Source organism: Chaetodon auriga, chromosome 4 (genome assembly GCF_051107435.1).
Source record: "Chaetodon auriga isolate fChaAug3 chromosome 4, fChaAug3.hap1, whole genome shotgun sequence".
NCBI classification, from domain to species: domain Eukaryota; kingdom Metazoa; phylum Chordata; class Actinopteri; order Chaetodontiformes; family Chaetodontidae; genus Chaetodon; species Chaetodon auriga.
The window spans coordinates 5590574-5613730 of NC_135077.1; the positions used below are offsets into that span (position 1 = coordinate 5590574).

Here is a 23157-nt window from a genome sequence, read left to right on the forward strand (position 1 = left end):
AGCGACCCTGCGATTTTTATGAATGGCTGCATTCATTCCAAAACACGCCCACCAATCAGCAAACTACCCCCGTGGTGAAACTACGCCCATTTGGAACGTCTGCGCTGCTGCCTGCACGCTGTTTGGCTAGAAGTATGGAGAGGGGCGGGGTCTCTCAGGGGCTCACCAGCGGGTATAAATTACATTTTAGACTCTTATTCCGGTAGAAAAACAAGGACTACGGCTACGAAAAGAGACTGAAACTCACCGTGAATCTCCTTCAGACTAACATCTGCTCAGCGGATTGTAGCTTGACTATACTATTTTATGTTTATTTGTATTTTTCTTCAACTTGTCGCCGGCTAATTATGGCATTTCTGATCTACCTGACTGTACTGACAACAGCCGTCATCACACAGGTAAGATTTCTCATCCCTGACAGAAGCTCGTGTAGCTGAGCCAGACATTTCACTTAAAGACTGAGATTAGTTAAATGTTTAATCTGTCGTGGGTAATGGAGTCAGACGAGTCAAAATGTGATTAAACTTTGACCTCCAGGGTGTGAACAGTATAAACATCCCCTGGTGTAAACAACACCCAAATATATTTTTAGAAAAGCTTTCAGACATGTTTCATCTTCAAAGACAGCTTCTCGATGAAGCCGACATCAGATTAACTGTGATTAGGGCTCCCAATACAAAGTTTGGTAAATGGAGTTTAGGTGGGGTTAGAGCTCCAGTACTGCTTATATAATAATGAATACAGCCCTTTCTGGTTATCTGCATGTCTTCTCACGTTCTGTTTTTGGAAGCACAGTGACATGTTGATTCCTACAAACTGGAACAAGTTGGCTCTAGTGCTGAGCGATGACTCAAATCATGAGCCAGCAGGGGACTGGGTGCAAACTGTCGAGACAACCAGGGCTGGCTGGCCAGCAGAGACTTGACTTACAGCAGAGGCGTACCACAGTGCTTTGTCTGTGGAAGAATTCAGAATCAATCAAAACCCAGAGGAGCATAAGAGATGATTCAGAATCAAGAATGACTGTATCAGAGCTCTTCCTCCCTCTTGGATGTTCGAAAAAGCTGGAACTGCTGTATTGAACACCCCTGAGGATGACTTTAGCGCCTGGTTGCCATACAGCTGTTTTGTGTCTGAATTTTCCAGTCAAGTACTCGAAGTGTAGCCTTGTGGCCCTCTTTCCAGAAGCTGCAACCTACATCTGTGATGTTGTTTGAGCAAGGTTGTGGTGTTCAAAATGCTGCGTGACTCAGATCATTTGGGTTTTGTCTCGCAATGTGATCTCCCTCTCTGCTCCCACCAGGTGACTGCTCGCTGCCCAGCAGTGTGTGAGTGCCCCAAAGAGCCCCTGATTTGCCCTCCAGGAGTTAGCGCCGTGCCAGATGGATGTGGGTGCTGCAAGGTGTGCGCTGCGCAGCTAAACCAGGACTGCAACCCCATGAGGCCTTGTGACCACCACAAAGGGCTCGAGTGTAATTACGGCAATGATGTGACCATGGCCTGGGGCATCTGTCGAGGTGAGAGAGGAGGGGAACAATGCATGTTGGGAGGAAAGGAATTTCACTTAGAAAATAGCTGCTTTCTACAGCTATTTGCACTGCTCCCCTGCTCATGTCAGCCCAGTGGGGGGGTTCAGTGTTATCGTGCATGGACAAAGTATATTTAAAATTAATGTGGTGAATGTGATGTGCTGTAAAAGCCACAAAAGATGTCAAAGAAATGGATGTTAATTGACATGAAACCAAGGCTATCACTGCTCAGTGATTAAACAACATGTACCCCTGCACATCCGGGAGCAAGACAGGGGGTATTTTAATGAGAAGTAGATGTTTTATGGCAGCGACAGGGGGTTTCAGAGATAAAAATACACTGTCCATCTGGACCGTGCCAGTGCTGCCCCACTAACTATGAATAGCTGTTTCTTCCATGCTTTGGAGACAAGGAGTCTGAAGCTTCCTGTCTCCTTATTTCCACTGACCTTTCGATCTTAGCGGTCCCTGTGTGGTTTTGTGCACTGCTACAATGTGAAGTCATTGTGTGCGTTGTGGTAAAGTCAGGAGAAACTGAACTCAACAGGGATAATTTCAGCTGTTGAATTAAGATGCGGTGAATTATTCTCAAGCCAAAGCGCCATCATTGGTCTCTTTAGACAGCATGTTGTGTAGAGAGATGCATTTCTGACATACCTAACCCATGGACTGTGCCTGTTGCCCTTTGGTTCATGCATAACAACAACCACCGTTGTTTATATGACTAATCTGAAGTACAACCCCAATTTCCAAAAAGTTGGGTCGCTGTGTAAAACACAGACAGAATGCGACAATGATCCTTTTTGACAAATGCTCAATTGAAAACAATACAGAGACAATATATTTAATGTTTGGCCTCATCAGCTTCATTGATCTTAGTAAATATATGCTTATTCTGAATTTGATCACAGCAACATGTTTCTAACAAGTTGGGACAAGTTGGTCATCAAATGTTTTGTTTCAGCTGAGTAAAATCTGTCTCTCCAGCAAAATCAGAGGGACGCACGTGCGAGTACAGCGGCAAGATCTACCAGAATGGCGAGAGCTTCCGCGCTGGCTGTAAACACCAGTGTACCTGCATCGACGGCGCTGTTGGCTGCGCTCCTCTCTGTCACAACAAACTGCCACCAGCCTCTCCATCATGCCCCTACCCACGGCTGGTCAGGATACCCGGGCAGTGCTGCTTCAGCGTGGACTGCCATAAGGGCACGTGGCGGCTCCCACCTAAGCATCAGGTTTGTTTTTTCCTGTAGTGACAAAGGACTCTCTTAATAAATGAAAATTAATCATAACTCTTACACTTTCCGATAGATAAGACTGTACCTTCTTACGTAGCCTAGATACTGTTCAGCAAGTGCTGTAAAATAATGACAAAGATTCACGAAGGTGCGGAGGAGTAAAGCATGTCTCCTCCGACCGATTGCCCTGAAGTAACCCTTTGATAATCATGTCACCATGCTGCGAACAGTGTTACGGGTAGACTTGACCGTGGCACAGATTAGTTCCCAGCAGGCAGCTCTGTCTCATCTTATCTTATCTTATCTCGTATCACAGGTGCCGCCACCACCACAACAACACATGACCAGACCTCAGCACCATCCTGCTCCACACCGGCGGGAAAATGAGCTGGCCAACAAGCTTACAGATGTAAAGTCCAGCGGCTGGGAGAGTGAGCGTGGCTACAAACACCTGCCTGGTGAGAGAAAGCGACCGAGAGGGGGATATTTAGCATTTTTTATCATTGGCTTAACTCACATTTTATTTTTGTTCGATTTTTTTAAATTGGGTGTTCACCATACTGGTTTTTCATGTTAGCATACTAACTTTCGCTAATTAGCAGCATAGTTGCCAAAATATTTTTACTAATAGGCAAAAAAGTCAACCTTCTGGTGGCGCTAGAGGAAATTTGCAGGCATCACAAAAGTCATTAGGATTCATCAATTCATCGTCTGTGCACCATGAATATCTGCACCAAAGGTCATGGCAGTCTACTCAGTTATTATTAAGATATTTCAGTCTGGGCCAAAGTAAACAACAGACTGGTACTGCCATCATGTAACCACTAAATTAAAGATCAGAGGAAACCGAAAAGAAGTTTTTTTCTGCTTTTCTATCTTATTAATCCTCTTGCATCCCCTCAGATTTATCTTGTGACCTCTTGATGCAGTCCCAAACCCCAGGTTTTGAACCACTGGCCTAACAGATGTGTCTGATTTTCCTTTTTCTCCCTGCCTTCCACCCTCCTTCACATCTCTGACACTCCTCAGTGTGGAACCACCCAAAGGAGAAGAAGTGTCCAGTCCAGACCACTGACTGGTCCCAGTGCTCCCGCAGCTGTGGAATGGGCGTGTCTTCACGTATCACCAACAAGAACCCGCAGTGCAAGCTGGAGAGAGAGACGAGAATCTGTACCGTACGGCCATGCCAGGGCCTAACTGTCCCCACCAAGGTGAAGTCAACTGAACTTGACTTGAACTGAAGGAGACACAGACAGACATTGAGCATAGGTCAAATATCCATAACTTTTATCACACCTTATCACTCGCATAGTGAAACTTAAACGCCTCATGATAACACTTATCATTCGGGACTTATTTCACCTTTTATCTGCCCTTGTCTGACTGAGCAGGGAAAAACAATACCTGCACATATTTGCTCTACTTCCTTGTTTGCCTCTTCAAACAAAAGAGCAGAGGCTGAAAACATCAAATCTGTGCTGGAAAGAATGAAAAATTAGATGTTCTGGCCCTGAGTAAATATGCTCTTAGTGCTAAAGCCATCTTTATCCCGAGCTTAAGAACAGAGATTATCTTGGCGGTACTTTCGGGAAGCTCCACATCCAGTGGGAACTGGGCAGTGCTGATTTACTCAGCGGTGTTATGGTGGCAGGCAGGCGCCTTTTTAAATATAGTCCCCCACCCCCGGCATTCCTGCCAAGCAACTGTCCATAGCTAGGCCCCGTCTGTGTACTCAGAGTCCAGGGAAGTGGTGTGTCTATATTAATCCTCCATGTTGGACACACACTAAGAGCTCTTTTCTCTGCACGGCTGAATTAAAACCTCTGATGCCGAGAGCGATCATAGGTGTCGGCGTGAGGAACGGGAAAGGACACTCAAATGGCAAATAAATGGTTAATCTTAAAATTAATCACTTAAATCTAATCACTCGCTCAATCCCTGTTTTGGCATAACAAGTTGAAGTGTGGCGCTCTTAATGTGAAGCTAATGAGTTTGAGTGCAAAGCTGCTTAAATCTGCTGTTATGTAAAAGGACAGGGCAGATAGAAGTCAAAGTTTATTGCTTTTTTTTTTGGTGGGGGAGGATTTGGCTACTGAGGCCAATTAGGAACAACACAGACTGTGACATCTCTTTACTTTTATCATCCATCCACAGATAGGGAAGAAATGCACCCCAGCCCAGAAAGCCCCGGAGCCCATCCGACTGTCCTACGGAGAGTGTGTGAGTGTCCGCCTCTACCGGCCCAACTACTGCGGTGTGTGTACAGATGGACGGTGCTGCTCGCCACGTCGCACACGCACTGTACCCGTGACCTTTGTCTGCCCAGATGGCGAGCGTTTCCAGAGGTCAGCCATGTTCATCCAGTCATGTAAATGCAGCGATGACTGCGGCCACCTCAACGAAGTGGCCCTCCCTCCACAGCACTGGATGTACGGAGATACACACAAGTTCATAGACTAGTACTGAGGAGGAGGATTTTTTATTTTTATTTTTTTTTTTGAATTTGATGCAATGAGGTTAACTTTCTTGACGAAGGACGATGCTTCAAAACGAGGGGCCATTTTTCTTACCTGGCTCTAAGTGAGTGAAGACCACAGGCACCCACCTGACTGCCAAACTGCAGGCAGGAAGGGCTGCCTCGGCTCACAACCACAAAGGCAACCCTTATGGTAATATTATTGTGTGACCGGAGTGGATTGTATGCTTGCCTGCTCCTGTTCAAACAGACGTGGGACCTAAATTAGAGCCCTGAAGCACCCCTGGACTTCCTTCACTCTGGACTGATTGCTGGTTCAGGTGTTGAGGATTTTTTTTATTTTTTTGGCACCCTCAGATCATCCTGAGAGGAGAACGAGCAACAAAGCACTTTGTTTAGCACTGAAACTTTGTAACTATGACAGCAGTGCACATGGATCACCTCACCTGCAGCACCAGCTGCACATAATGTGATGGTGGATAACTTCAAGTCCCACAATGCGCTGTGACCACCCACTGACAAGCAAAAGAGTAACTTTTGCAGCTTTATGTCAAAAACCTCAGACTTTAAACCAAAACGTGGACTTTTTCTTTATTCAAAATATATAAAATCAGCATGAACTTTTATTGTTGGCATGCTGACCTGATAAGCCATCTGAAAGTACATTTACACACAGCGATACTGACACTGTTCCCCTGCAAGTCACAGACTTGAATGATAAGGAATGCTATCTGGAACCAACAAGCATTCAGCAAGGACAGGACCAACGCCAACGGATTTCTTCTTTGTGAATTAGATGCAGCTGAGATAATGTCTTACACAAACCTGTATTTGAGGATATATTTGGATCACACTGTATTATGTAAATATATTTTCTTTATTTGGATCCAAGTTTGTATTATTGTCACGTTGGGACACTTCTGTGGATTGAGACACGACAGTGTAGCTGCCACAAGTTTTTGTTGCTCCGTCCATGTGATAAAACTGGTCGCTGGGCTCAAGTTTCATGCAAGGTTTTATTTCAAGTCAACTTATAAAGTTTCAAACTTGGCAGCCAGTTCAAGGTAGCCAACTGTTTGGGAAAGCAATGGCTACACCTTTAACCTATGATGATAGTGCCCTCTGCTTGTGAGTGTCATTAAATGCAGTCAAAACACAACACAAAGTTTGTCCTTTATGATTCCATTGTAGTTTTACAATATTTAAAGTTTAACATATGACATTGATTTGCTCTGTGCAAAATTAAATCGAGTACCATTAAATAATGTATAAAAACTTTATTCCTTCGACAAAACAATATATTCACAGTTTTAACAAGGATAACAATAAGCAAACAGTGTACAAAGGCAGGGGGAAAAAGTTCTATGAACTTCCCAGAATTTATGGTTGGAGGGGAAACTTTAAAATAAAAGTTAAGGGTTTTTTTTTTTTTCTCCACCAAAATACAGCAACACCAAGGGTCACACACAATCTCCACTGGGAAGACACTTCAGACTCATCTGGACTGTTCAACTGCAAAGAGAAAAGGCAAAGTGTTTAAGATGTGAAAAGATATGTGCTTTTATACACAGGCTATCAAATGGGATGTCACAGATCACAGTATTATACAGTAATGCTTTGGCTTTGTGTGTCATTCCACGTGTTGACAACATGATAAAACCAGATTTAAGCCTCCAGTGGTATGGTTGACATTCACACCAATATCCTGATGTGTGATTTTTAATGCTGTACAGGCATGTCTTCAACTCTGTCCCCACTGAGTTATCCAAACAGTTGAGTTCAGTTTGTGGCTGCCTGCTTCATTCAGCTTTCTCACCAGAAACAAGAAGAGAGCAAAAAGCCCAAGTGCATCCACCATGTTGTTGAGATGGTGTGCACAAAGATGGGTTACCCAAAAGAAAATATCAGGATATTAGTGTACATACATACATAGAAACTTGGTTACTGAACGCGGGAATCATCAAGTGCAAGACAACTGAGCAAAAGCAGATCTTACTGTAGGAGGAGATATCGATCTCCTCTGGTAGCTCTGCCACGTTGACTTCGAAGCGGTCTTGGACATCATTCAGGGTCTTGGCGTCCGTCTCGTCTGACACAAAGGTGACGGCAAGGCCTTTGGTCCCAAACCTGCCAGCACGGGCCACCTGAGGATGTGAGGAAGAAGTTTGGGCCTCAAAACAGGTTCTGCTCGATGGACCAAGAAATAATCAAGAAAGGGGGCTTGTAATCACAGACGGAGGTAAAAGTACAATAGCAGATTCCTGTTCCTTTTTACAGATATCATTTACAAACAAAGCAGGTATGTTTGGGTAAATTTGGTGCAAGCTACAGCCCCCTGTATGTGATTTGTGTTTGTTTTGCAAATTGAAATATACAGATAACATAAAATCATATTATAGCTGGACTGACTCTATGAAGGTACGTGTCAGAATCCTCTGGCATGTCGTAGTTGAAGACGATGTTGACTCGCTCGATGTCCATGCCTCGGCCAAAGAGGTTGGTTGCAACCAGGATCCGCCGCTGGAAGTCTTTGAACTGCTGGTACCGGGATAGCCTGGGGTGGGAATATGCAATAAAGAGAAAAAATAATGGTTGCAGGACTCCTTCATACCTACCGCTATCAGAGTATATTGTCACTTTATTTATTTAATGCTTGCTATTTTTGACATTAAGAGACAACAGACAAATATGATGACAGGATTGTTGCCCTTCAGATATTAAGATTTTTGCTTTACGTGAGTGATTGTGTGGATGAAACGGCAGATTATGTTGAAAATCAAGCATTTTTCAAGGAGGATACTCAGATTCAAGCACATGCCTAACCTTGAAAACAAACTTTCAACACTTTGTATGAACCCTGACCTACCGCTCCTCCTGTCCCATGCCGCTGTGGATGGCGATGGCGGGGAAATTCTGCTCCACCAGGAGCTGGGACAGAGCCACACAGCGATGCACTGACTTCACAAAGATGACCACCTGACAGGAAACAAAAAGGATTGTGTATTTGTGCTGGGAATGGCAAAGACATTAATGAGATATAGATTGGCTGAAATTAACGTTCTCTCTCTCTAGAGACAAAACTTTTTTAGAAAATTATTAGAAGAACAAGGCTGCAGATGCATATCTAAAGCCTGTTCGCAAAGATTTTGAAATACTATGATAAATATGTACAGAACTGATACCGACTGAGTCTCTCATAAATAAGTGCCAGCTCTACCTGGTTGAACTCGAGCACATCGAGCAGGTCAAAGAGCTTTCGGTTCTTTTCACTGTCCTTCAACTTGCAGTAGTACTGCTGTAAGCCATGGAGAGTCAGCTTGGTCTCGTCATCCACAAACACTTCCATGGGCTACACAGCAAGAGAGAGGAGCCAAACATTAGGACATATCTCTGCAGATCACATCAGAAATGGAACAAGCAGGAAACAAGTTGAACAAAGTGGTAAAGACCATAAAGTGAGTGCATCAGTCAGAATAAAGTTGGTTTATGTTTGTCTGAGCTCATGTGACAAGTCTGCATCTCCACACACTTTTCTGCACCAAGTACTGACAAATGACGTGTGCATGGTGGTTCACTGAACCTGTTCTCCTGGACGGCAGCAGAGCCAGGAGGACTGACTGTCCCAACGAAGCCACATCTGCCCAGGAGGATCACTTTACCCCCCTGATATGGCCACTTATGACACTGACAGCCACAAGTGGGCAAAGCTAAGAGGGAGGTCGCGACAAACACTGAATGACTTAAATCATCTCACGTGTTGATTACACATATTAATAATAACCAATGAATTAACGAAAGCAATTATTGATGAAATAATAGACACAATCTATTTGTCAATTAAAAGGGTATTATCTGTTGCTATTTGCTAAAACAGCCATAACCTCTGTCAACAAGGTTCTACAGACATATTTTAGTCTTTATCTATCCAGGAAGGTTTCACTGAGAGGCCATAAGATCTACCACGGACTGAGCAGCTGGGAGTTCAGGGTCAGTGTTCAAGGACACCTCAGCGGTGATAATGAGGGAAAGGTATCCTTACTTTCACTTTCCAGGGAACTTGTAACCTTCCAGTCAAAAGCTCACCTCTCTAACTGAACATAACTAGTATTTGTATTCATGCCTATATACATATAAAAGGAGATGCTCTTAAACATTTACAGCTACCTCACTGGTCTCAGCACATAACAACTTGTACAAGACAGTTTGAACACATTTGAGCTATCCTGACCGATCGGAAAAACGCATCATTTTTGTAGTCATCTACCACTCCCAAAAATAATTTGATAAGTTGACTAATCGCTGAAAACACATCAGATTTTGTTTCACCCGATAACAATGATCAATTCTTGTCAAAAAGATCTCAAATACAATCAGTAAAGGGTTAACTAATGTAGGGCGGACCAGTCTGGGGATAGGTGAAATAGCAGAGTCCTCGATTGGCTCTAAGAGGCTGTTTACAGCTGAGCAAAATCTGATTGGACGAAACCCCCAGCAACTTGTCTGAGCTGGAAATGCTGTTTGACTGCAGCAACAAATCCACTGCTTTCTTGCAGGGATAGCCAGAGTCTTTCCTTCTCTAAATGCCTTCAATTCTGCAAACGTTGTGCATCCACACAACAGGGAAAATGATTGTTTAAACAAATCTATGTCTGCTCTGGTGAAGTATTTCCGTGCTGCTGATTGTAGTCGAGCATTGGGACATACAGCCATGTTACATTCTGCTTCTTGCTTTCGCTGCTTCAGCGCTCCACACTGTTATGACAACCATGGCTTGTCAACAACAACTACCCACAGTGCCCTCAGCTGCACATCTGCCGTAGATGCACTTATTACTGCATCGTGTTCAAACCACAGGTGAACGTTTGGTCTACAGTGATGCAGAGTGAGACTAGTGGTTTTGTCATGCATAGTCATGTATCAATTTTCATCAACATGAAGATTACTTTCATTTGGGATTACACTCATATTGTAAGGCAATCTCATCGTGCAAATCCTTTCATCTCTGCTAGAAAACTAACCAGGAACTGAAAAAATGTTGTTTACATGTAGCTGAATGAAGCGCAGTATGTTCAATTTGAAACATCAGAAAATCTTGATGATAACTTACATCCTGCATGAACTTCCGGCAGACAGGGCGGATCTCCTTACTTAGCGTTGCGCTGAACATCATAACTTGCTTCTCGTGAGGCGTCAGCCTGAAGATTTCCTGGACGTCTCGTCTCATGTCTGGCAGGAACAAATAAAATAAATAAATGATTACATAAATAAATAACAAAATCTCTCTCTCTCTCTTTTTCTCTCTCTCTACATATATACATATAGAGATAGTGCTAGCACTACATAACTTGCATTTTGATTTTATATTGTAAATTAACAAACAAAAACATCATTAATAGAGCACAATTACCCACAACCCATTCTCACACACAATGACAGCTCTCACTTGGATTCTGCATTTCAGATTATTAGAGAGAACACTACGGAGAAAGATTGTAAAGCTATGGAGCAGGGAGAGAAGATGGCCTGACACGACCATGAGTGAGACAGAAAGCAATGCCTGAGTCAACAGGAGGCCTCCCCTGTCTTACATACTGATAACAGTCCTTTACCAAAGATTCTTGTTTCTTAAGAGTTCAATACTAAAAGACCTCTGTTCCTCTTACTCACCCAGCTGCTCCAGCATTTTATCGCACTCATCGAGCACAAAATGTTTGACGTTCTTCAAGCTGAGGCTCTTGTTGTGGATGAGGGCCAGGGTACGTCCCGGTGTTCCCACGACAATGTGCGGGCAGTTCTTCTTCAGGACTTCCTCATCCTTCTTTATGGCCATGCCTCCGAAGAACACCGACACCTTGACGGTGGGCATGTACTTGGAGAAGCGCTCGTACTCTTTGCTGATCTGGAAGGCCAGCTCTCGCGTGTGACACATTACTAGGACGGACACCTGCCACAGAAGGAATAAGGGCATTAGTCTTATAAAAGCTTTGGTCCTTATTTAATGCATTTAGACAACAGAACTGTACAGCTGTAAATGCCACCCGGTCTTTGTTCAAACATACAGAAGGACATTTTGAGCATGATGACTCTTTAGTGTGACAAACAAGTAAAAACAAATAATAACCAACTCACCTGACCATCCACAGGTTCTATCTGCTGCAGCGTGGCCAGTACAAACACTGCCGTCTTTCCCATACCAGACTTGGCCTGACACAGGATGTCCATGCCCAGGATAGCTTGGGGAATACACTCGTGTTGCACTGAAAATAAAGGAAATCGCAATTACAAGCGACCAAACGTTGCCAAAACAACTTCTGATTAATTCATAATATCAAAACATGACACCATCATAGGAAGCAGTGGGGGTTTGTGTGGAGGTGGAGGACAACCCAACACTGCTATTCACCTTCCGAGGGATGCTCAAAACCACAGTCGACGATGGCACGGAGCAGCTCCGGTTTAAGGAGAAAGTCTCTGAAGCCCGAGCTGTGGATGGATACATAGGACCCCTTCACCTCCTTCTTGTTTGCTGGAGTCCCACTCTCAGGGGCTCCCTGGGACTCCTCATCTTCCTCATAGTCCAGAAGTTCATTATCAACATCGGTTTCAGCCATCTGTATGGACAGGATGTAAGTCTTTGACTGTGTCGATGTGCAAGCTCATACCCGAGATGAAGACCAGGCGGTCTTACGATTCAATAAATAAATATAATCTGAATATCTGGTAGTTTCACGCTAACGTTTCAAATCCGTTCTTTCAATGAATTAATCCGGGGGAAATGCGGTGTCTTATGAATTCAATAAAATTGAAATAAAATCGAAAAAAGAAACTAGCTTGACACGACTCTGATCCGAAACCCAATCAGCTGTCTCGAAAACAAGCCGGGTTGGCAGCCAGGTTCAATTATTATTTATCTAAAGTTAGCAGGCCGCAGCCGCGGATCATAACAAAATTCACTCATTCATTCATTGAAGAGGGAAGTTAACATTAACCTCTGTGTGTACAGTGTTGAACGACCAACGTGATAAATGGGAGCCGCTTAGCCATTACAATTACCTTGACTCAAAATGATGATGTCGACCGCTGTGGCCCGGTAGACAGGACATCCATAAATAGCGGACTCCTCTCCTCCTTCGTTCTAACCGGCTAGTTGGCAAGCTAGCAGCTAACAGCTGACCGGGACTCACGAACTACTTTTAACAAACAATACAGCTTCAGTACTAACTTCTCTAACTTCACGCCGATGGGTATGTGTCATTGTATAGTGGACGGATGGTCAGACAAACAAAATACTCATTGTAACTAGATAACTGGAGGTAACTAGGTAACTCAAAACGAAGCTAATGCCGATGCGACTAGCATCCAGCTAGAAAAGCACAACTCAAAAGCCCCAACTTTAGCTATTGCGACAGAGTTTTCAAAACATTTCAGCGCTAATAACAATTAAATATATCTTCAAACCTGTGAACTTGATGTGAAAAGTATGAAGGCACTGCAGAATCACCTTGCTGTGATACTGTGCGTCCTCCTGCCGCTGTCTATATGCGTGATACTAACGAGTGTGCGGGAATCATGAACACACGTGTGGCGTTATGTTCAGGGACATCACGAAAAACCTTTGTTTTGGGTTAGCTCTGACAAGAAGCCACTCCAAGATGTTAAGATGTTTTCGCTCCGTAACCCCAGAATTAATCCTGGGACAAAATTACTACGACGCTGTGGTTTCTTTTATACATCAAGTAATGCGATACAGAGCTTTGAGTTGTTCATTTGTCACTTAGACCAACAAATCAAAACCATACATGATTATATACATATTTTTTGATACCAATTCATGATAGGACTTTATGTACTTTTGGTATCACCGCCACGTAAACTCTTGAGCAACGTCGCCGTCATAAAACTCCATGGTCCCTTTATATGACTGTCTCAACTGTCCGAGTTTATGATTTCGTTATTTGCGATAAGACATGAAGGCATCAATTGCCCCGCAGCGGTGTATGTAGAAGAGGGCCGTCGTCCTCTTTTCCGCTGCTGTGATTGGTCAGAATCATAAAGATCAGGAGAAAGGGTCAGAACTGTGACCAAACAAATGACCAAATTGCCCTGGCTGCTTTTGTAGTATAGTACAGACAATATTCTCATGGGAGGTAATTCCTCCAAATATTGCATAAGTTATTGCGCCGTGACCATGTAAGATATAAAATTATCAATCTATACGTATCTGCATGATATTTCCTACACAGTACTGAGCAATTGAACAATTTCCTTGTCACAGTAAGGGCCTGGGGAGCTGCAGTATCCAATTTGTCCATTTGATGGCAATAAAGTAAAGACATTTGGCCAGATAACAGATGGCATTAAACGTAATTAAAGTGTGCTTGTGTTTGATAGATGGGGCTCAGCGCAAAGGCTGGTAATATCCCTCAAGGCCTGCCTATGGTAAAAAAAAAAAAAAAAAAAAAAAAAAAAAGCCTCAGCACGGACATCTAATCAGAGCTGAATTTAAAGGTGCTGTCTTACCAAATGACGTATCTTTGTTTCTCATTGTGGAGGGTCACAGGATCATATCTCCATTGGAGAATCAAATTCAGCCCAACTCTTAAAAAGAGGAGATGGTTATGACTTTCTAAAATGTTACATGCTATGAACACAATATTGTTTACGTGGAAAACAATACAGGTACAGACACAGATTCTACATCTAATTCCTGACCTGTATTTCAAGAAAAATATGCAAAATGAAAAATGGGGCCCTGAAAGATCTGAGGTCTAGGAATGCTCAGTGAGGGACTCACTCATCACAGGATGCAGCTCACATTACCTATGTATTATATGTATGGCCAAGCTGATGAACCTAAAAGGGCTCTACTTTGTGCTTTTACAGAAATTTTTGAAAATCACTGTTTCACTACTGACCAGATATTTGCTATTGTCTATTGCTGATTATCTCTTGTTAAGGGATAGTCAATACAAACAACTCACTTTCCAAAATGACACACAAATGGTTATTGCTGAATGTGTGTTCATCAATATCATTCATGTGATAACATACCCCTGCATCAATTCATGATTTTTGTCCAGCACAGTTCTGGCTTTTCAGCAGCATGAGCTGTCTGCAGCATCTCACCATCCTGCACCTCAGAGTGTGTACATCTATTATCAATGCAGCGACTGTGATGGAATGTCACGATTTACATTTACCCATACTGTACTTAAGTACACCTTAAAGGCATTTGAACTTATTTACATATTTCCATTTCAAGGCACGTTATGGCGTTAAACATTGTTCTTTTTATTTCACTACAGATTTGACAGATATGGTTCCTTTACAAATTAATGTTACCATATGAAACATTAGATAATACAGTACAGTGGCTAGTTATAGATTTAACTACACCACATTATATACAGTATGGTTGTAAAAATGCTACCTATACATCACTGAATCAGCAATAATAACCAAACAAACCTTTACTGTTGACACTCTAAATACATCTTGATGATGATACTCCTGAAGTTTTACTTGAGCAACATTTTCAATGTAGATATTTTTACTGTGCGGTAAAGCTACACAGTAAAGGATTAGATTACCCCCTTCCCTCATTACTGTGCAGTGATAGGCAACCTGATGCCCACCTCGCAACAATTTTCTGTCAGTTAACACAAAGCAGGTACATGTAACGCATTTGTCACATAATTAATCGTTCAGCTGCCATAAACACACAAACTCCTGTAAATCCGCTGAAGCCGACACCGCTGTATGACACCTGCTTGCCCAGCCTTCCCGCAGAATAAAGCTCTATGGTGATTGGCTCTCCTTGTTGCCGTTCCGAAGGGATCCCGCTGCCCGAACAGGCCATTGGTTCGCGACATGTCGATCACATGTTATTTTGCAACCTGATTGGTTCGCCCCGCCCCACGCTCAACAGAAGAGACGGGACGCCAGCCATTCTGTGTGATTCACTCGCAATGATTGATGCTGCAGTTTATACCACATCCGCGTTGAACCGTCGCCTCCGTTGCACAGCTGTCATGGTTGTTGTAGCGGATCGCCACAGAAGTATTTTTCTCCTGTAATTTCAGCTCGCACGCACACAAGCACACGAGCCTCTCCGCGTGCAGAGGCTCGCGACCAGCTGTGCGACGCGGCACTGCCTCCCGGTTGAACGGCGGCAGGAGGATGTCACTGCCTTGGACGCTCTGTCTGTATTTTTCCTCGTTGCTCCATAAAGATTTTAATTAGCTGATAGCATACGTCTGAGATTTACCACGGACTGGTGTGGCAGTGACGAAAAACGCACCGCTCTGATTATGGAAAGGGAGTCCAGGTAAGCGTTTGGGCTTTTATTGGTTTATAGGTGTTTATTTTTAAAATGGAATATCAATGTTATCGCATGGAGCCTATTGACGGGCCCGAGAGCAGTTTGGACCATTTCAACGTGAGAACTAACATAACAGCGCAGGCCCACGTAGCAACATACTGCTCGCTGGTCCTGGTTATCGAAGCGCCGTCAACAGCAGCTTCGTCCGTCTGCTCCATTTGTCTCAATGTAAAATTCCACTGTACGGCATGCCAGCGGAGACACGGCCCATTCATTAGCCCATAAACCACATTTATTGCTAAACCTTAGCATGTTGCTCTGTGTAATCTCCGTGTTGCCTTTACTCGGCGTCCCGTCCTCGTTTTTTAAAGCCGTTACACAATCGTGTTGTGGTGGGAAGCCGGAACATTTGGTGCCACGAAGAGGGGGATGATGTGTCATTTTGGCCACAGATGCTGATCCAGCCGAGCCCCGAGTCGACTGCAGAGCTTGTAGGCCTGTTGTTCAGGCATCCTCAAGCAGCGGCAGGCCGGGATAATGAGCTGTCACGTCCAAACAACCCAGTCAATGGGATTACAGGCTCCTCAAGTATGAAAGTGCAGGACAAAAGGTTGAAGGAGTCACTGTCATCTTTAATGAAGAGCTGTTTTCCTCTGAACACCGGTGGATTGATGAGGCTGCTACGTTGTGTCCACCTGTGCGTCTCTGTTCAGGTGATTGTTGAGCTGTCCTTAACTGTTAATCCAGCTGGTTTTACTGCATCCATCCAATCAGAGGGGTTTGCAGGTAAATCCATTTAAAGGTGCTTAAAGAGGCCGGTAAGACAGAAAACCTGCACTTCTCTAAACACAGAGGACGGAAAACAACTGAGTTAAGTGAGTCCATGTTTTGATTCTAGGCCAGGCACATATCATTTTTACCTCCCAAGTGGACTAAAAAAAAAGTAGGGAACTGACATAGTTTTTGGAGTATGGTGTTGAAAGATTAAGGATACAGCTGACTAGTCACAAAATGGAAGAGCTCCCTCTGGCACTTATCTTTTTTAAGGCAGGGGCAACTATTCAAGGAATTAATTATCTTACTCTGTTGATTAGTAATTACGGCGTAAATGCCCCATGACTAAGGCCATGTACCACTGAGTTCATCATATCGTCATGAGATAGGATGAGGTTACTCTCAGTCGTATCGCTGAAATCCACTCACCGTGCAAAAAGGCACTTCACACGTTTTCCTGTCAAGGAAACGAGTATCTGATTGTCACATCCTGGTGACCTTGTTTTTATGTGCCACAGCCTCGAAACTTCTTTATCTGATCCCACGATCACATGCACTCACACACAAAAGATTGCATACTACAGTGTGACACACAAACACACCCCAGCTTATCCCAGCTAACCTTTTCCTCTGCACTCTCTGCTGCTGCTGCCGCTGCCACGTTATTCATCTGTGTGAGAGAGTGGTAAGCTAATAGGCTCTGGACAGCATCATCAGGATAAGCAGTCTCTGAGCTGTGCATGCACTCGTGTGTGTGTGTGTGTGTGTGTTTGGATTTGAACATGGATTTGAGTGTGTGCATGCATGTGTGGGTCGCCTACAGCAAGAACAGGAGGTTTATTATCTCGCAGCCTTCTTCCTGTACTGTACAGCTTGCCGGCCTGCTGCTGTCCAGGTTTCTCATCGTCTGCCTCTGCGTTTGGTTGCAGAAGAGGGACAAACAGGAGCCACATGTTCAGGTCATAACAAGGATGGACTGATTAATGTCCCTCATGCCAGAAACAAGATTAGCCTTTGATACGTTTTTGCAAAGAAGGCTGAAGCTACGTGTTTTTCCTGAGCTCGCAGTGAGATCGTAACATTCACTCCTTAGTGGCCGAATCCAACAGGAAATACCTGAGATGAATAATCAAAGATGAGCATTGTGACTTTATGATAAACTTGCAATTGTAACTGCAGCAGGCAATCGTCATTACCTGCAGCGCTGTTTACATTGCCTGCGTTCAAACGTCTGTTTGTCTGCAGCTCTGTTTTCCAGTGTCAAGGAGATGTTGCTTGGACACATCAGCAACCATAGTTCAAAAATGCAAGAATCAGTTTCAGCTTAATTTTGCCCTCAGATGCTCTTTCTGTTCCACTGAAACATTTCCGTGTTGTGAATCTAAGATTGATTGATTGATTGATTGATGAGGTTAATCTAGATGTTTTCCTGAGTGGTGGACGGCTGTTTGACAAGGATGCAGTCTGTGAACGATGTCGGGCCCTGGTTGAAGTACAAATCTATGAAAAAAGATAAAGGTGCAACTAAGAATTGTATTCAGTATTGATTCGTGCGAGGATTACTCAATCAATCGATCAATTGTTTGGTCTGTAAAATGTCCTCTGGCCCGACATGATGTCTTCAGATGTCTTGTTTTGTGCAACCAGCAGTCCTAAAGCCAAAAATATTCACTTTCCTATCACAGAAGACAAACAAAACCCACAAAATCCACACGTTTGAGAAGTTGGAATCAATCAAAACTGTTGCCTATTAATTTTCTGTTTGATCGACTAATTGACTAAATGTTTCAGCTCTAAAATACTAAACGGCGGTCAGAGTGAGGTTTCTGCTGTTTAAAAGGTTGTTGTTTTTTTAAAGCCTTCAGTGTCAGCTGTCCCGGCTCGTGCTGGTCTGGTTGCAGGTTGACCGGCGTGACGCCGGCCTGGCCTGCGTGCATGGCACTGCGCCTCGTCTCGTTTGCTGACACATGGAAACGGGGAGCAGCTTGATGACCTGGCTGCTTCGGTTCAAGCTCACTACAACTGCAGCTCTCTTCCCTCTATTGTTCTTGTAGGCTGCAGATTTGTAACTGGATCTGTGTCGCCCTGCAGATTTTACACTCACTGAATCATGATCTCATTTTCAGACTGCTCCATGTTGGATTTACGTATACCAGCATGCAAATGATGCTCAAACAAAGAGGCAGAAATATGCACAGGGCTGTTATAAATGCTGTAGAGGAACTCTACAAACCCATTTTTAATCATTTGAGCTCTATGCTGAACATAGCCCTGCTTTCTATTCATCGTCTGTTTCAGTAGTAAGTTGATCTGTCTCCTCGCCCGCCATTGTTTCCTAGAAGAAGTAGAAGAACTCAGATCCTTTGCACCAGTACAACAGTGTAAAAATAATTCAATACAAGTAAAAGGTTTGCATTCAAAGTCGTACTTAAACAGAAGTATTATTGTCAAAATGTACTCAAGTGTCAAAAGTTAAAGTTCCTCAGGAAACTGGCACTTGTGATTGATGTATGTCAGATTACTAGATTGCTAATACTGATGCTTTAATGTCTAAGTAATATTTCTTTTCTACTTTATACACAGTTCGGTCAGTTGAGCTCCTTCAGTCCACAAGGGGCACAAGATGAATCTGAGAGGGCGTGAGGTGATAAATCACAGAGGAAGGAAAAGAAAATACAAGTTTCTATTCATTTTTTTTGACTTTTCTCTAAGCTTTGCTTTATTGTGAAATATAGGATATATAAATATTTCTTTTACCACTTTGGGCTTCAAACAGTAACTGAAATGGAAATATCTGAGAAGAATGTGTCTTTGGTGGAACTGTTAATATTTCCCTCTGAAATGTTGTGCAGTAGAAGTATCAAGTGGAATAAAATGGATATGCTCAAGTAAAGTATAAATACATTAAACCACTGTCCTTAGCCGTTCGTCTATTACTAAACAGCGAGCTCAAATATTTCATAAGCATTACTTTACATGCTTATGGCTTCAATTACCACCATTTCTGTGATTCCTGTAGCCGTCAGATACAAACACGGCGCCTGTCTCACAGAGCATTTCATCAGCTAAGTCAACTTATTGTTATTGCTTCAAATGAACATGAGGGAATGATTAACTGCAGGGTAAATCTGTGGGAGTATGATTAACAACACGGACGTGTCACTGAGTGCGAGACGGAGGCACTTTGAAACCTGTGCATCGTCGCACTGTGGCTGTTTACGACGCGTCCTTTGCACAATCAATTGGTAACATGATGTGTCAGCTAATGGCTCGTCAATGTGCTCGTGCTTTGGGGTAAACAGTGTGGAAGTTAAAAGGTCTTAGTAGCTCAAATAGGTGGCACGAATATGTTTTCAGATGAGTTTATTCACAAAAGAGATTTGCTTTCTTCTACGTAGATGCCAGAGTGAATGAGGGCCACAAATCGTGTTTTACATCTTTTGATTTTGCTGGTTTCAATTACAAACTGATCCAAACTCCTACTGTGCGGTCTGTGTGAACACCTGCCCAGATCACCTCACTAGAGGCACAGTTTGATTAGCTTTCTCATGTCCTTAGGAGGCTTGAGGTAGTTATGAAATAGAAGAAAATAAGGCAAAAAAAACAACTATTGAATGGATTCGTAGTGTTTGACTGTTTCCTCCTCTCACAGCCATTTCTAAGGCAAACAACAGATGTCTGTATTCAGAACGGGTGATTAAACAGCAGCTCAGCTACTGATCAGTGTTCGTGACGGTGCTGGTGGGAAAGAATGAAATGAAAAGATAATATAATGAATGCAGCAGGGAAACTAATGTCAGTCATTGCTTCAGCGTCACATTAAGCAGTGGCTATGTGCCTGCAGCAGCACCCAGTTGATGGCAGTTATCCCCCATGACACGCTCGTGTAATCCTGTTTTGAGATTAGAGAGCGATTAGTGGATGTTGCAGTCTGCTTTATCATGCTTTTTTTTTTAGTTATAAGATATTAGATAATCTGTAAGGTTATTAGTACTAATGCACTGACCATTCAGTGGTAGAAAAGAGCAAAACAGTACTTGAAAGTAATTGATGGGTTGTGGCGATGGCTATTTCTAGACTATTTCCTCTCATAGTGGCAGTCGAGGGAGCCAAATCATCTGGAGAATGATACTAACTAAATTTAGAGCAGGAAAGCATTAGTCATGTGGAGTGAAAGTGGTTAGTAGATTTAGGGAACCGAGTCTGGAAAACATTTCGTCGTCAGTGTCGCTTCGGTTGCCCTAAATGTGTCTCCTCTTTCATTCAGGCTTAATGTCACACGAGATTCTTATTGGACTGATCCCAGAAAACATTTGCTGCACAGCAGGAACCTAAGATAGCCACCAATTACACCTCAGTGATCTGTACGGTGCAGTTAGTGCATGAGGGCTGTGTGCAGAACAGGCTGTCATTATAACAATGAAGCTTGAAGGTTGAGGTTCTCAGGGTTGATAGGTAGTCATTCGTTCCCCGTGCACAGAGACATGAACATCAACCACTGCGTCAGAATCGCCATAGAATAACTCGGGTATCAGTAGTGGACAAAGTACTCGTAAGTAATCATTTACTGAAGTACAAATACCACATTGTAAAATAATCCACTACAAGTAAAAGTCAAAAAGTTCAAAATTTTACCTAAATGGGAACTAAACCGATTTTACACATGTACAGGTTGTGTTGGGGGAGAATTACTGCATTTGAAATTTCCTCACGTGATGTCACTTGAGTCAGCCTCAGCTGAGGTTGAGAACTACTAAGTCTGAGAGTGAATAAAGTCTGGGGGTGTGGAGTTTTAAAGAAGTGAGCTTCCCAGACATTTGTAGCCCGCTCCTCACCTCTGGCTGAGGCCGGCTGCTCGAGGCTGGTAAGACTTAAGTACAAGTACCTCCAAATTGTACTCTAATAGATGTTCTTAGTTACTTTCCACCACAGTCAGACAGATGCTGTTAGGTCATTTAAAAGTCTGCTTTCATCAGTGTGTTTTACACATCATTGCCCCTGTGCACAGTATGTGGAGTGCGTTTAACTTGTCAATATGTGCTGTCAGCACTGATTCCATGCATTGCCTTTAGCTAATTTAGTCATTCTGATCCCAGTTATGGCTTTCACAACAGTGAGGGTGAGACCTTTGAGCAGCAATATCAGAGGAATAACACATCCCTCTTTTACAATGGGACGCTTTGAGCAACGTCGAGCCCAGCAGCAGTCACAAGGACAGCGAGTGCAGTAGATGAATAGTGTGGAAATGAACAGTCCACGTGTCAGTAACCAAACATGAGATCATGAGTTGGAACAACAGCGAGGCTAGCAGCTACAGATTAAGGAAGGGGTCGCCCTCAATGTCATGGCGGGAAGGCCCCGAGGCCGAGACATCACGGAGGGGGGAGGAGAAGAGGGGAGGGGGTGACACATCAGCGAGGCCAGAATCTCAATGAAAACTAGCTGATTTCTTTCATTTTCTTTAATAAAATGCTCGTCAGGTTTTTCCATTCTTGTGCGTCCGTGTACGCCAAAGAGTATAGCATGTAATATCACCACATGGCTCTGCTTAGTTTGCAGACAGGAAAATATGGCGGGATCTGCTGTTGGTGGATGCTGTGAAGAGATCAAAGGGGGTATCTGCTTTTTTTTTTTTAACCCTCTGTGTTTTAATTGCCCCAGGCCAGCTCAATGTCACCAAGACCAGATGGAGACCGTGAAAAGCTGCTTTCCACCGACGAAAAGTGTTTTGTAAATCAGACACATCCTGCACTGAGGTTTGCATGCAAACCACGTATACAGTATGAGAAACATGTAGGGGCAAAGGGGACGTGGGTTCATGTTGGATAACTGGAGGTGGTGTGTGTGTGTGTGTGTGTGTGTGTGTGTGTGTGTGTGTGTGTGTGTGTGTGTGTGTGTGTGTGTGTTTGTGTGTGTATGTGTGTGTGTAGGGGGTTAGAAGAGGAAACAATAGTGCTGTCTGTTTCTGTAGACAGTGTGAGCTCAGAGAGGATGCGTCCAGGCACAGACTTCACACAATAGTGTAGCTGTGTATGGTGATATTAGTCAAGGAGAGACTAAACATAAACAAAAACAAAACTGAGAGTCTGCCTTCCGCACGCTAACTGTGCCCATGCATGGCAACACGTGCACATACTGAGGCGGAATATTAACATGGACGCACCAAGCAAGGACACACATCACTGCACATGCTGAGCAATAACCTTTAATGTAGCATGTGCACACACACACACACACACACATATTAAACAGGCTTGGAAACACAATTTTAAATGGATTACAATGTAAACCCTTCCAACCCGCCTTTATCTCTCAGTCCTCTGCAGTTTCTCCCAAGTACACAATGACATTAAAGTGAGCCTGCTGTCATATACAGAGCAACAGCCAAGCTCACAAAATCTGCCTTGTTTTGCTTTGCCAGAGACCTTCACAGTGTCCTTCCATTAACCATTGTGTGTGTGCATGAGTGTATGCGTGCACGTGCGTGTGTGTGTTTATGTGTGTGTGCGCCCATGTATTACTCACGTTGTGGGGACATAAATCTGTTTACACAGTCACATTGTGGGGACTTGCCTTCCTTATGGCGACAAAATGCAGGTCCCCATAATGTGAATCGTTAAATATTAGGTTGAGGGCTGGGGTTAAGGTTAAGGTAAGTGTTAGGGTTAGGCAAGTAGGGGTTAAGGTTTGGGTTAGGGCAGGTCTCCAGGAAATGAATGTAAGTCTGTCTGATGTCCCCAGAATTGATGGAAACCTAACATGCCTCTGTGTGTGTGTGTGTGTGTGTGTGTGTGTGTGTGTGTGTGTGTGTGTGTGTGT

The 23157-nt window shown here is 43.5% G+C and overlaps 3 protein-coding genes across 5 annotated transcripts in view; 2 read left to right on the forward strand and 1 right to left on the reverse strand.

Annotated features, from left to right (window-relative positions):
- Window positions 1-233: 233 nt before the first annotated feature.
- LOC143319851 (CCN family member 1-like) lies at window positions 234-6129 on the forward strand. The gene is made up of 6 exons (XM_076729090.1): window positions 234-398; window positions 1304-1517; window positions 2517-2764; window positions 3084-3225; window positions 3797-3978; window positions 4922-6129. The coding sequence occupies exons 1-6, from the start codon at window positions 348-350 to the stop codon at window positions 5225-5227; spliced, it is 1143 nt and encodes a 380-aa protein (XP_076585205.1). The 5' UTR covers window positions 234-347; the 3' UTR covers window positions 5228-6129.
- Window positions 6130-6505: 376 nt separating this feature from the next.
- LOC143319850 (ATP-dependent RNA helicase DDX39A-like) lies at window positions 6506-12827 on the reverse strand. Of its 3 annotated transcripts, none has more exons than XM_076729088.1 (10): window positions 12745-12827; window positions 11647-11854; window positions 11373-11500; window positions 10911-11187; window positions 10351-10469; window positions 8461-8592; window positions 8110-8219; window positions 7653-7797; window positions 7240-7387; window positions 6506-6755 (listed from the first exon to the last, which is right to left on the reverse strand). In XM_076729088.1, exons 2-10 carry the CDS (start codon window positions 11852-11854, stop codon window positions 6739-6741), a joined length of 1284 nt encoding a protein of 427 aa, XP_076585203.1. In that variant the 5' UTR covers window positions 12745-12827; the 3' UTR covers window positions 6506-6738. The 3 variants fall into 3 exon arrangements, with proteins under 3 accessions (XP_076585203.1, XP_076585204.1, XP_076585202.1); XM_076729089.1 differs by having other exon boundaries at window positions 12297-12826; XM_076729087.1 differs by having other exon boundaries at window positions 12702-12820.
- Window positions 12828-15166: 2339 nt separating this feature from the next.
- evi5l (ecotropic viral integration site 5 like) overlaps window positions 15167-23157 on the forward strand; it is a 34298-nt gene continuing 26307 nt past the window's right edge. Inside the window, exon 1 of the mRNA XM_076727817.1 lies at window positions 15167-15570. The gene's annotated coding sequence lies outside the window, so the exon portion shown is untranslated. The remainder of the gene's footprint in view (window positions 15571-23157) is intronic.

Coding starts and splice junctions, on each gene's coding strand:
- LOC143319851 (XM_076729090.1), top strand. CDS start 348: ATGGCATTTCTGATCTACCTGACTGTACTGACAACAGCCGTCATCACA. Junction 1,518..2,516: donor GGCCTGGGGCATCTGTCGAG/GTGAGAGAGGAG, acceptor CTGTCTCTCCAG/CAAAATCAGAGGGACGCACG. Junction 2,765..3,083: donor GGCTCCCACCTAAGCATCAG/GTTTGTTTTTTC, acceptor CTCGTATCACAG/GTGCCGCCACCACCACAACA.
- LOC143319850 (XM_076729088.1), bottom strand. CDS start 11,854: ATGGCTGAAACCGATGTTGATAATGAACTTCTGGACTATGAGGAAGAT. Junction 11,501..11,646: donor TTTTGAGCATCCCTCGGAAG/GTGAATAGCAGT, acceptor CTTTATTTTCAG/TGCAACACGAGTGTATTCCC. Junction 7,388..7,652: donor CTGACACGTACCTTCATAGA/GTCAGTCCAGCT, acceptor TCACATCCTCAG/GTGGCCCGTGCTGGCAGGTT.